A 12,722-nucleotide genomic window follows, 5' to 3' on the forward strand; every position below is an offset into this window, starting at 1 on the left:
ATGACATTATTGGCTTCAAAATACCTACTGTTACCTCGATCTCCCCTTCCTCTACCTCTACCTCTACCTCTACCCCTTCCTCTAGAGTTTGAGAAATGAGTAGAGATAGAAGCCTTTAAAGCTTGCTCCTCTAAAGTTGAACTTCGGTTCATCTTCTGTTCATGAACCAGCAAGGAGCTTTGTAGTTCATCAAGTGAAAATGCATCTATGTCTTTGGATTCTTCAATGGAACATACAACATAATCAAACTTTGGTGTCAAGGAACACAATATTTTCTCCACAATGGTGACATCTCCCATCTTCTCACTATGAAATCGTATTTTGTTGCTGATCTCCATAGTCCTGGCACAGTAACTGGTGACGGATTCTCCATCCTTCATTTGCAGAGTTTCAAAATCTCTTCTCAAAGCTTGAAGTTGTGTACGCTTCACTCTAGCAGAGCCTTGAAATTTTTTCTTCATGGAATCCCAAATATCTTTGGAAGTTTCTTTGTTAAGAATTGTTTCCAAGATGGGATGATCAATTGCCTGAAAAAGGTAATTTTTTGCTTTCAAGTCTTTGAGCTTTCTCCCTTCCAAATATATTTCCTGGACATCAGTCAGGACTGCATCTGTTGCTGGTGCATGAATTCCAGATTCAACGATTGACCAATACTCTTTTGATCTTAGAAAATTCTCCATCAGCATACTCCAATGGTTATAGTGACCATCAAAACGTGAAATCGCAAGTTGCACAAAATTATTGTCAGACACCATTTAGTCTTGCTGCTGCAAGATGAAAGCTGCTGCTTCTTTGTGGCTCTGATACCACTGAAACAATGGCGAGGAAGAAGAAAAAGAGATGTATTGGCATGGAAAAGCAAAAGAGATGTATTGGAATGGAAATGTACTGCTTGTTGATGAAGAAATAGAGCCTATAAATAGGCTTTACATGGGGACTTTTCAAACTCTATCTCCTATAAAGTAGAATCAATAGATAAGAATCAAAAGACTCAGACAAATTAAAAATGGCTAACACCTAAAAACTTGGACAATGGATAAAACTTTTAATAAAAAAATATTTTGAATCTTAACACATCTAGCCATCTGATACAGTGCATGATAGAGGGGTCGGATAGCTGACGTAGTCAGAAGTCAAGCTCACGTGGAGGTCAGAAGTTAAGCCCACAGGGTGGTCAGAAGTCAAGCCTACGTGGAGGTCAGAAGTCAAGTCCACGTGGAGGTCAGAAGTCAAGCCTGCGTAGCGGTCAAAGGTCTAGCCTACGTGGTAGTCAAAGGTCAAGATTACAGAGCGGTCAGGGGTTGGGCCTATATGACACATGGCGAGTAAGTACTCGGAAAGTAAGATGTACAGGTCAGGATATGCTGACTAAGGTTTACAGGTCGGGATTTATAGAACGAGACACACGGAACAGGATACGCGGACCAAGACGTACAGGTCAGGATAGGCGGACTAAAGCTTACAGGTCGGGACTTACAGGGTGAGACATGCAGAACAGGAGACACAGACCAAGACGTACAGGTTAGGATAGACGGACTAAGGTTTACAGGTTGAGATTTATAGGACGAGACATGCAAAGCCGGGCATACGGACCAGGATGTATAGTTCGGGGTAAGTGGACGAAGGCTTACAGGTCGGGCAGGACAAAATACGCAGAACAGAAGATACAGACTAAGACGTATATGTCAGGATATGCGGACTAAGGCTTACAGGTCAGGACTTACGGGATAAGACTTGCAGAACAGGATACACGGACCAAGACGTACAGGTCAGGTTATGCGGACTAAGGCTTACAGGTCGGGATTTACAGGACGATACATGCAGAATAGGATATGGGGGCTATGACTTACGATTCAGGACGTATAGGATAAAATACGGAGTAGGGCTCTGCCTACAGGATGAGACTTAAGGAATGACAAGCGAAGGCCTTGTTTGGCAGGGCGATAAGCGCAAGTCTGGAGGTACTGGGATTCATCGAATGTCACATACAGGACTGGACATACAGATTTGGATTTACAGGGAGACGAACAAAGGCTAGGGAATGCAAGTTTGCGCCCACAGGTCAAGGTTTGCAAGTATGGAGACCTAGTCCAGGTTTGACAGACCTGGGCGGACACGCACTATACGACAATTAAGTCAGGGAATCGTAACAACCTGTAAGAGAATAATCACCGCATGTCCGGGAATATACTAACGGTCCAGGGCTCGTTGGCCATCGATCCCTTCTCAGACATATAAAAAGATGCCACGTGTCATTCACCGTCAGACAAAGTCTAACACCCGACATTCCCTGACACTCGTCAGACTCCCGAAGTACCCACTGCCATATAAAAAGGGAGGTTTTCTCCCTTGTGCAGGTACTCTCACTAGTCTTTACACATTCGTCCTTTACTTTTCCTCCTTTCACTGTACTTTTGGGGAAAAAGTACCTGACTTGAGCGTCGGAGGACCTGATCCGGGGACTTTTTTCTTGGTTCTTAGTTTCTAACGTGAGGGCGGCTTGTCTGAGTGTGTGTAGAACCCTCGCCTCATCGTCCCAGTCATCACCCCCCCTCTTCATCCACCCGTGGGAACCTTTACATTAGGTACCAGATCAACCAGACGTCTCCACGACCTTCCGTCAACCTCGAGGACAACACAACTAGCCTCTGTCCGACTCAGCTTCCGGACGGGATCACTATCAATTTGTAGAAATCTTCTGTATAATCAGTCACACTTTGATTGCCTTGATGTAGAGTGTTGAATTTCATAAAAATGCTTTGAGAAAAAAATTAAATGAAGGAAATTTTGACACATCCTTGCCTTCATATTTTTTTTATTACCAAGAAGCAATTTTAGGCTTGCCTTTTCGCACTCTCATCTCATGTGTTTTATCCCACCAAGTTGAAGCATAGCCTCAAAGTTGTGTTGCAATTAACCTGACTTTCTGATTTTTTGGAATCTCTTTATATTCAAAGAACTTTTCTACTACTCTAAGCTAATCCAAAAACTCTTCAAGTTGAAGATGACCGTAAAACTCCAAGAGGTCAACCTTGATAGTTTTAGAATGTGTGAACTCTCGTGCTTGTTTGCGAGCAAAAGGATTCACACATACTCAGAGTCATCACTAGAATACCCATGGCTTGAACCTCGTCAGCTCTGATGCTCAAGACGTAAGGTTAATTCCTCAACTTGTCTTCGAAATGCTTGAATTTTAGCATCTTGTTCATCTTCCAAATTTTCCATGCCTGTCACGTCCACCTATCCCTCATTTTGCTGCCATCACAATAAGAAAACCAAGGCCCAAAGCGAAAGTTGTTGGCCTAGAATCGAATAGGACAGCACACTCAAAGCACACAGCACACAAGAAGAAACAAGAAGAATAGGACAAATAGGAACTTCACTTATGAAAGGAAACCTTACAATGAGATGCCTTCTACATGCCTCTAGGACTCTTTATATAGTATCACAAATGATAAGAGCACGAACACAAGATCCATAAAAATAGGATCTAGATGAGATCCATAAAAATAGGATCTAGACCAAGTAATAACTAATTATCAAGATAATAAAACATTAAAAAAAATGACGTGGAGAGGATTATTTCTCACATTACTCCCCCTAATCCTGACATGATTGTAGATCACGGACGCCGAGTAGTTATCGCATGGCAGCTAACTTCACTCTTGGCAATGCTTTAGTTAACGCATCGGCTCGCTGTTCTCCGGTATTAACGAACTCCACCACAATCTGTCCCTTCTCAATGCATTCTCTGATAAAATGAAACCTTGTATCTATATGCTTGCTTCGACCATGGAATACCGGATTCTTCATGAGAGCTATGGCGGATTTGTTGTCAACAAACAAAGTTACCGGTTTTGGCTTTACACCTGTTAATTCACTGGCAAGGCTCCTCAACCACAAAGCATGGCAGGCCGCAGTTGTGGCTGCCATGAACTCTGCCTCACAAGATGAAAGCGCCACTGTCTTCTGCTTCTGTGAGTTCCAGGACACCAAACTTTCATTAAAATAGAAAGTCATTCCACTTGTGCTTTTCCTTCCATCGAGATCGCCGGCTAAATCACTGTCCGAGTAGCCGAATATACCAATTTCCTGGGGTCCCTTTATGTAAACAAGCCCAAAATAAATTGTACCTTTTAAATACCTGAGAATCTGTTTAATCACCCTGTGATGCATGATTGTAGGCCTCTCCATGTATCTGCTCATCATTCCAACAGAATATGACAGGTCCGGTCGTGTGTGAAGCAAATATCTCAGACAACCAACAATGCGCCTGTACTCCGTGGCGTCAACTGGAGTCCCTTCCAAGTCCTTATGCAACTGTGTCTTCAGTTCCATTGGATGCTTTGTGGCATTGCAGTCTGCCATCTTGAATTGAGATAGAATTTTCTTGGCATAAGCTGATTGTCTAAGTGAAATTCGGCTCTTTTGTTGCTCCACTTCAATCCCTAAGTAGTAGGAGAGAAGACCCAAATCACTCATCTCAAATTCTGTCATCATTTGTTGTTTGAACTTGTTGATTTTCTCTGTGCTACCTCCTGTCACGATGAGATCGTCGACATACACTCCAACAAGTATACTTGCTTCTCCTTCACCTCTTGTATATACTGCATGTTCTTGAATACATTTTTTGAAGCCGAGCTCTACCAGACTCCTGTTCAGCCGCATGTTCCAAGCTCGTGGAGCCTGCCGCAGTCCATAGAGGGCCTTGAATAACCTGTACACCTTATGTTTCTGATTTTGTACCTCAAACCCTTCCGGTTGAGAGACGTATATTTCTTCTTCTAACTCTCCGTTAAGGAATGCTGACTTCACATCTAGATGGTGTACCTCCCAGCTTCGATTCCCTGCAAGTGCAAGAATGACTCGAATAGTATCAAGTCTAGCGACCGGTGCAAATACCTCTTCAAAGTCGATGCCTTGTCTCTGTACATAGCCTTTAGCAACTAATCTTGCTTTATACTTAACAACTTTCCCCGCTGAATCTTTCTTCAGTTTGTACACCCACTTTAGGCCAATAGGTTTGTGGCCTAATGGGAGCTCAGTTAGGGTCCAGGTCTTGTTCGTCTTAATAGTTTCCAGTTCTTCCTCCATTGCTTCGTACCAGCAAGCCTCGGTTGCAGCCTCTTGGTAACAGGTCGGCTCTTCAGACATCATCAGCATTACCTCATTTTCTTCTTCATCAATACCAACCACTTCCTCAGTGTTGGCATATATATCGGCAATGGACCTAAACCGAACTGGCCCTTCATGAGAGTCAGGTGAGGTAGTTGTATGGGTGCTCGATGATGATGTAGATGGACTTGATGCTCTTGTCATGGGTACCACGGCTGTTGCCGGTGGTGCGACATCTTCTGTTCCTGCCTCAATGTCTGCTACAACAATCACCTCGTCGGTGTCGAGTGCATCCTCCACCATAAACTCCGGTAAGTTTTCTTCATGGTTAGCACCTGCAGTCCATGTCCATTCACTATTTTCTTGAAATACTACATCTCTACTTACTTGTAGCTTATCATGCCTTGGATCAAATAGACGATGAGCTTTGCAACCTTCCTCGACACCCAAGTATACCATGGGTGAACTTCTGTCGTCAAGTTTCTTCAGGTGAGGGGTTGTATTTTTCACGTATGCAACACAACCGAACACTCTCAAGTGGGTGAGATGTGGCTTTCTCCCCATCTAGGCTTCAAATGGGGTACGGTCTCCTAGCGCCTTAGTTGGGAGACGATTTAGCAGATAGACAGCATGCCTAACTGCCTCTCCCCAGAACCTTGCCGGCATATGTGTACCCTTGAGGAGAGATCTTGCCATGGCCATCACAGTGCGATTACGGCGCTCTACAACGCCATTCTGTTGGGGTGTGTAGGGAGTCGTAAAGTGCCGCTCGATCCCTTCATTTTCACAGAATGGAGTGAACTCTGTGGATAGAAACTCACCGCCACGGTCTGTCCGAAGTGTTTTGATCTTGTACTCAGTCGTGTTCTCCGTCACGGACTTGAATTTCTTGAATGCTTGGAATACATCTTTCTTTGCTGCCAATACAAATACCCACATCCATCTTGTACAATCATCAACAATCAAAAAGAAATATTTGTTACCAGCCAGTGTACTTGGTGAAATTGGCTCGCAAATATCAGCATGGAGAAGTTCTAACGACTTTGTCGCTCTGAAGTTTGCTTGGTGCGGGAATGGTGACCTTGCATGTTTAGCGACCACACATACCTCGCAAAGCTTGTTCGGCTGGGGCAATGGAGGTACATCAACTGCCAATTTCTTCTCCTCTAACAGCTTCAAATCGTGAAAATTGACATGTCCGAGCCTTGTGTGCCATAACCAGGCTGGGTCTTCTAGGCTTGCTAGGAGACAGACTTGCTTGCATGTCTTCAAGGTTACCTTGTACAAGCGATTTTGTGTTCGCTTTACCCGCATCAAGAGCTTCCCGCTCCTATCAATCACCTTCATGATATCTTTCTCCATGTGCACTTCGTTCCCAGTTTCTGTCAATTGACCGAGACTTATGATATTACTACAAAGTTTCGGAATGTAGTATACCTCGTGGAGAGCCTTCCGATCGCCATTCTTGCATTCGAACACAACCGCCCCCTTGCCCATGATCTCAATGGTTGATCCATCGCCAAATCTCACCCTCCCGGTGATGGTTTCATCTAGTTCTTGAAACTTCTCGCGATGGCCAGTCATGTGGTTGCTGGCACCGTTGTCAAGGTACCAGACGTCTTTATCTTCTTTCTTAACACCGCGGTACATCTCCGGTAGCAACCTAGCTTCACTTAGCAGAATGGTATCCTGCCGCTCATGCCTAGTGTCAGACTCCTCGTGGGACACGGTCATCATCAGTGCCGACTCTTCATCGGTGGCACAAGTGAGGTGAGCCTCATCATCACGCCGCTTGTTGTAGCATTCGGACGCATAATGTCCCATTTTCTCGCAATTGAAACATTTTATATGTCTCTTGTCTCGAGTGCCACTGTTGTTGCCGCTAGTCCCTCCTGCACTGTCTTGGCGTTGCGTACCACGACCACGACCACGCCCTCGCCCACGTCCACGCCATTTGCCACGACTAGGGCTGCTAGACCCACGCCCCTTTCCTCCTGACGAAGTGTCCACGTTGCTCCCCTTCTGTCGCATTTGCCATTCGGCATGGGTTAATAGGAGCTCACCTTCAGTGCCGTTGGTGTTGCTGCGTAGTCGTAGCGTTCTTTCTTCGTACGCCTTCAGTCGCCCTATAGCCTCCTCAAATGGTATAGACTCAAGGTCGTAGAATTGCTCAATACCAGCAACAATAGGAAAGAATTTATCAGGGACAGAATCGAGCAATTTTTTTACCAACGAGGAATCTTCAAGCGTGGCACCAAGGGTGGAGAACTTGCTGCTTAGGGCGCTGAGTTTGCCAACAAACTCATCAATCGTTTCGGTCTCTTTCATCCGGAGAGCGTCGAACTCGCTCTTCAATGTTTGTACACGTGCCTTCTTCACCCGATCACTACCAAGGTACCTCGTCTTGAGGCTGTCCCAGACTTCCTTCGCCGTCTTCTTTGTTGCGATCTGGAGAAGGATGTCTTCGGGGACACACTGCAGGATGTATGCACGTGCCTTTTTGTCCTTCTTTGCATCCACCTGGGCTCCTTCCGCTGGCTCCACCGCCTCCCAGACTCCCTGGGCATCAAGGATCGCCTCTGTCTTTATTGCCCACACAGTATAATTGTGAGGACTTAGCATCGGATAGGGAAATGACACTCTGCCGTTCTCCTTTACTGGGATGCTCGACATTTTATGGAATTGTAGATTCTTGGATGTCTTATACTACCAATGCTCTGATACAAGATGTTGGTCTAGAATCGAATAGGACAGTACACTCAAAGCACACAGCACACAAGAAGAAACAAGAAGAATAGGACAAATAGGAACTTCACTTATGAAAGGAAACCTTACAATGAGATGCCTTCTACATGCCTCTAGGACTCTTTATATAGCATCACAAATGATAAGAGCACGAACACAAGATCCATAAAAATAGGATCTAGATGAGATCCATAAAAATAGGATCTAGACCAAGTAATAACTAATTATCAAGATAATAAAATATTAAAAAAAATGACGTGGAGAGGATTATTTCTCACAAAAGCTTGGGCTCTTATACCAAATGATGAAGAAATTACATGGTGGGGAAGTTCGGCAACAAGAAAATAGAAAAAACTTAGAAGATATGCTAATTTGATTTCACAACGAGCATCAAAAGAAAATAGACAACTCTATTCTCAATATTTTTCTTCATCCAAAAATCCTCCCCAACTCCTTTGCACAGAAACTATTTAAAGACTTAAATTAAATGCAATAATAAAATGTTTTAGTTTTTCTAAGCATTGGTGCAATTTTCCCAACTTTTGACTTCAACTCTCAAGTATTTTTACTTCAATTCCCAAGCCTTAGTAATTTACTGCAACCTTTTCAACTTCCTAATCTTTGACTCCATTCACTAGCTTGTGGTTCAATCCAAATTAAAAATTATAACATCTAAAAGCTCCAATCTCTCTACATCAGAAATAATCAACAAAAGACTTATAACTCTCAGCTAAATGAGTAATATATCACGTCCGATATGATTGATGAACTTTTGAATTGAAGTACATGTGTAAGATGAACACTTCGTGACGTGTCTTAGTAGGAGAAATACTTCTTCAAGTTCTAATGGCATGCCATGATAAGAGATGATAAGAGGTATATATATTGAATGGTAATCATGTTATAGAAAATAATTATGAGAATTATCACTTTAATTTGGAGTGGTGGACAATTTTCATGTCTTACTAAAGGTCAATTAGATGGTATGTGTAAATCAATAGTTTTTTGATATGTGACAAATGAATTTGATCACTTAAATACATTATCACAATGTCTCAAAACCTACAAAGTCGATCACACACATCATGCATGATCTACCGTCACATGACCCACGTAACTTAGCAAGAAAAGTAGTCAATTACTTTTGTCAATTATCTTCACCTTAATTATAGCAAACTGAACTGAAATCACACTGGACAATCAAATTCAGATCACACGAAGTAATATCATATGCAATATTAACGTTCTCAAAGGGTAAACAAAGGCTTAAATATATAGTTAAATGACCACAACTCCATGGGGATGAATGCATGCCTAGCAGATCAGTTTGATGGTTCTTAGCAGGGTTGAAGTTTCTGTATCCAATCCCCAACTTGCTGCATACTATCAGGAGCAATCAATCTTTATTCAGAGTGACTGCTAATGATCTTATGCATGCACATCAACTGCAGAAGCTTCAACAATGCTCAGAACCTGTGGCTCATGTATCTGTAAATCAGAAGCTTCCCAAATAGTTTCCACCAAAGTCTCTTCCTACGTGCGAGATGAAGGGGAGTGGCATAAGGCAAAGTCCCCTACTCCTCAGATCCTTCTCTTCCTCAATTATGCTTTCCTGGTGCAATGAAAATGCAACAAATTTCATAATACATGTACTTCAATTGATCAAACTTTGCGAGTGGTAGTTAAAATCTGTACATGATCATCGAAAGTGGGAGGTTGCTTCATGTTTCCTGCAGCACTGCTCGAGTACGGTGAGGTCAGAGCCTAGAAATAAAACTCTCTTGATGAGAGAAATGGATATGCTTTGTTCAAACAGTAGACACAGGGGACTAGTCAATTAGGCTACCTCAATTTGACTATGCAAAAATCTGATGTAGCCAATTGCTTCTAGCAACACAGAGGCTGTATCAGTCTGTAAAGTTTATCAAAATCAGCAAAATGTGAGATTTTTCTTTATTGAAATTAATATATATATATAAAAAAGAGATGGAATGAGCTTAAATTTCATGAACATAGGAATGTATTCAGTACCTTCCCAAAAGGGGAAACAATCTGATGAAGTGCAATTATTCTATCTCCTAATTTTTCCTTCCTCACCTAAAAGTAAAGAAGATATCAGCTTTTCGTGTGCAGCTAATTAACAGAAGCTGCTTCTTACTATAGTACTAAATTGTTTTCCAGTACTGAAGTTACTAATTAAGCTGCAAAGTTAAGTCCATTATATGATATGATCAACCATGGATGTTTATAGAAGTGAACCTTCAACGTGGATTGAGCTGTGAAGGAGCCTTGAACCCTGGCCTTCTTGAGAGCTCCACCAGTTGCAGTGCTGTTGCACTTGAGAAAGGAGAAGTCCGATTTGAAAATCTTCTCCGATTTATCATAAAAAAACTAAACTCACATTACATAACCTATTTCACTGATTTTTCTAACATTTTTAATGCATATATAATTAATTAATCTTCTTAGTGATGTTATTCCTGTACCTCAGATGAGCTATCAGCTGGCTTTGTGCTATTGTGCTGAGACTTGCTGTTTGAGAACTCCAACAGGTTGTTGCTCAAAGTGGTGGAGATAGAAGGTGGCAAAACTTGATGGCTCCATGAACATTTAGATGGTTGGATCGAGCTCTGGATCATGCATCCACTCCCTGCAGCTTCCATATATGCACCTGTGCCAGCGTTTCCAATTTGCTCTTCCCAACAGCCCTCTATAAGTTCAGTATCATGCTTCTCTTCTTCACTAGCACAAGATCCTCCCCTGCAACAATCTCTTGATGTCATGCACATGAATCTTTAGTATTTCCATAAGATCAATAAATAAATAAATAAATAACAAGAGCTAGATCAAGAGAGATCTAGAGAGTAATTAATTACAGCAACAGTTGGCTCCATGAGAGTGGAGGATCTTGGTAAGGTAGAAGGCAATAGTTTTGCTCAGCAGGTGGGCTCATCATAGCGTTCATGCTCCAAAAGCTACGATTTCCCCTCATCATTTGCAATGGAGGACTTCGATATGAAGCAATCCTCTATTCATCTCTACAACCTTGATTACTTCCCTTGTGACTATACGAGTACATGTACATGATTGAAGCTATAACTACCCCTACAACCTTCTGTTTGCTCCTCCCTTTGCCATGGAGATAAGGTCAGGAGAAGAAAGCGTGGTCAAGTGAAGACGAATACCTCAGTGTATATAAAGTGGATGAGTTTTATTCAATATAACCCATGCTTTTGCTTTATCATAAAGTAGGACAGAAAGTTGGATGGTCCTTAAATTTGTTTAAGTTTGATGGGCTTTCGAGTTTAGGCAGAAAAAAGGTTAATTATCATGAGTACTACTGCGGTTCCCCCCAAGCAGCTTGTCCTTTGTCTATCATATTTTCATATGTACACAAATAATTAATCTCTTTCTCTAACTCTTTTTCTTGGAAGTCTCACTCCTTCTTGCTTGTCTTCATCCTGCCATGCAGATATTCCTTCCTTTCACCACATGTTACGACGTACTCCCTTCTGTCTTTGCTGTGGTGAACCGTGAGAGTTCCCATCAAAGATTTCTAAGTGGCAAAGTCCTTGTTTTTAATTCATTTTAACTCTTTTAATTAAGTTTTTATAATATAACGGTAAATTAGAAAAAAATTTCTAATCATAATGTTAATTTTACATGCAATCCCCATATCCAAAAAACTTTATTTCCATTCCCTGCATGTAAAGTATTACTTGTTTCAACTCCCTGATGCAAATATTGATATCTAAATTGCCCTTCAAATTTTGTAGGTACAAAAATTTTAAAATTGAATACAAAAAGTCCAAAAATGAGTATAATTTTCTTAAAGTCAGTACTTTATATTAAAAATCGAGTATATTTTCTATCAAAATTGTCCCTCTTATTTTTTAGGTATAAAAAGTCTAAAAATAAGTATAATTCATGTTAAATTCAGCACTCTAATTCCTATTTTCTATTTACACTATAATCTAGTACTTATACTATGATCGAGTATATTTTCTATCGAAATTAATCCTCATATTTTTCAGTACAAATAGTCTAAAAATGAGTATAATTCCTATTAAATTTAACATATTAAACTAAAATCGAGTATATTTTGAGGTGAAAAAAGAATCGTACTCAATTTGATAGAAAATATATTGGATTCTAAGTTAATATACTCAATTTAAGAAGATTTATATTGATTTTTAGATTTTTTGTACCTAAAAATATCATGGGTAATTAGGTAAAGATTTTTGACTGAAGAGTGAAAACAAAAATTTTCATAGATGAAAACTATATGTAAAAATTTATTTACCAATAGGAATTACATGCAAAATTACTCATAATATAATCTCCATATAACTTAATTTATTTTGTTTTTTGATTTTATAATATGATTTTTCTAATTTGAAAGGGAGGAATCCGGCCGGTGGTGGGGCTCCGCGTGCCTGCCAATCTGCTGGTCGAGAGCAACAATTAAGGAGGTGAAAAGACGACGTTGACTCTGCCATCATTCCCTTGATCTTCTTGCTCGCTCGCTCGCACGTTATTCCAATCCACTGTCTCCACTCCCTTGTCCGTTTCTCCACGCCATGCATGCATCATGCATGCGTATACTATACGTCTCTCGTTCAATGTATTCTTTCGCATGTATTATTTCTGTCCAACCAACGAAATTAGATTACTTTATAGCTTCTAGCTAGATCTAGATATAGATATAGTGGAGAATGATCTTGCTAGCTAGGAGAATGAATAAGTAATCGATCGATCAATGTCGTGTGCTATGACAAGCCGATGCCCCATGCTTCTCCTGATCAGCTTTACAGCTCTGGATCCACGCAAAATCTGGAGCGCGTGCTCATCATTGCATGGAC

The 12,722-nt window shown here is 41.2% G+C and overlaps 1 protein-coding gene across 3 annotated transcripts; it reads right to left on the reverse strand.

Moving 5' to 3' along the window:
• Positions 1-9,037: 9,037 nt before the first annotated feature.
• LOC121991808 (transcription factor bHLH68-like) lies at positions 9,038-11,049 on the reverse strand. 3 transcript variants are annotated; one of them, XM_042545847.1, is made up of 7 exons: positions 10,737-11,049; positions 10,347-10,620; positions 10,120-10,227; positions 9,892-9,957; positions 9,707-9,772; positions 9,556-9,624; positions 9,038-9,472 (listed from the first exon to the last, which is right to left on the reverse strand). In XM_042545847.1, exons 1-7 carry the CDS (start codon positions 10,853-10,855, stop codon positions 9,356-9,358), a joined length of 819 nt encoding a protein of 272 aa, XP_042401781.1. In that variant the 5' UTR covers positions 10,856-11,049; the 3' UTR covers positions 9,038-9,355. The 3 variants fall into 3 exon arrangements, with proteins under 3 accessions (XP_042401781.1, XP_042401783.1, XP_042401780.1); XM_042545849.1 differs by having other exon boundaries at positions 10,120-10,197; positions 10,347-10,632; XM_042545846.1 differs by having other exon boundaries at positions 10,347-10,632.
• Positions 11,050-12,722: the final 1,673 nt, after the last annotated feature.

Source organism: Zingiber officinale, chromosome 6B (assembly GCF_018446385.1).
Source record: "Zingiber officinale cultivar Zhangliang chromosome 6B, Zo_v1.1, whole genome shotgun sequence".
Lineage (NCBI taxonomy): Eukaryota > Viridiplantae > Streptophyta > Magnoliopsida > Zingiberales > Zingiberaceae > Zingiber > Zingiber officinale.

Excerpts from the sequence above, each read along its gene's own strand:
- LOC121991808 (XM_042545846.1), bottom strand. The coding sequence starts at position 10,855 with ATGATGAGGGGAAATCGTAGCTTTTGGAGCATGAACGCTATGATGAGC. Across the intron at positions 10,228-10,346 it reads CAGCTGATAGCTCATCTGAG|ATTTTCAAATCGGACTTCTC; the intron begins GTACAGGAATAA and ends AAATCGGAGAAG. Across the intron at positions 9,473-9,555 it reads CTCCCACTTTCGATGATCAT|GAAAGCATAATTGAGGAAGA; the intron begins GTACAGATTTTA and ends TCATTGCACCAG.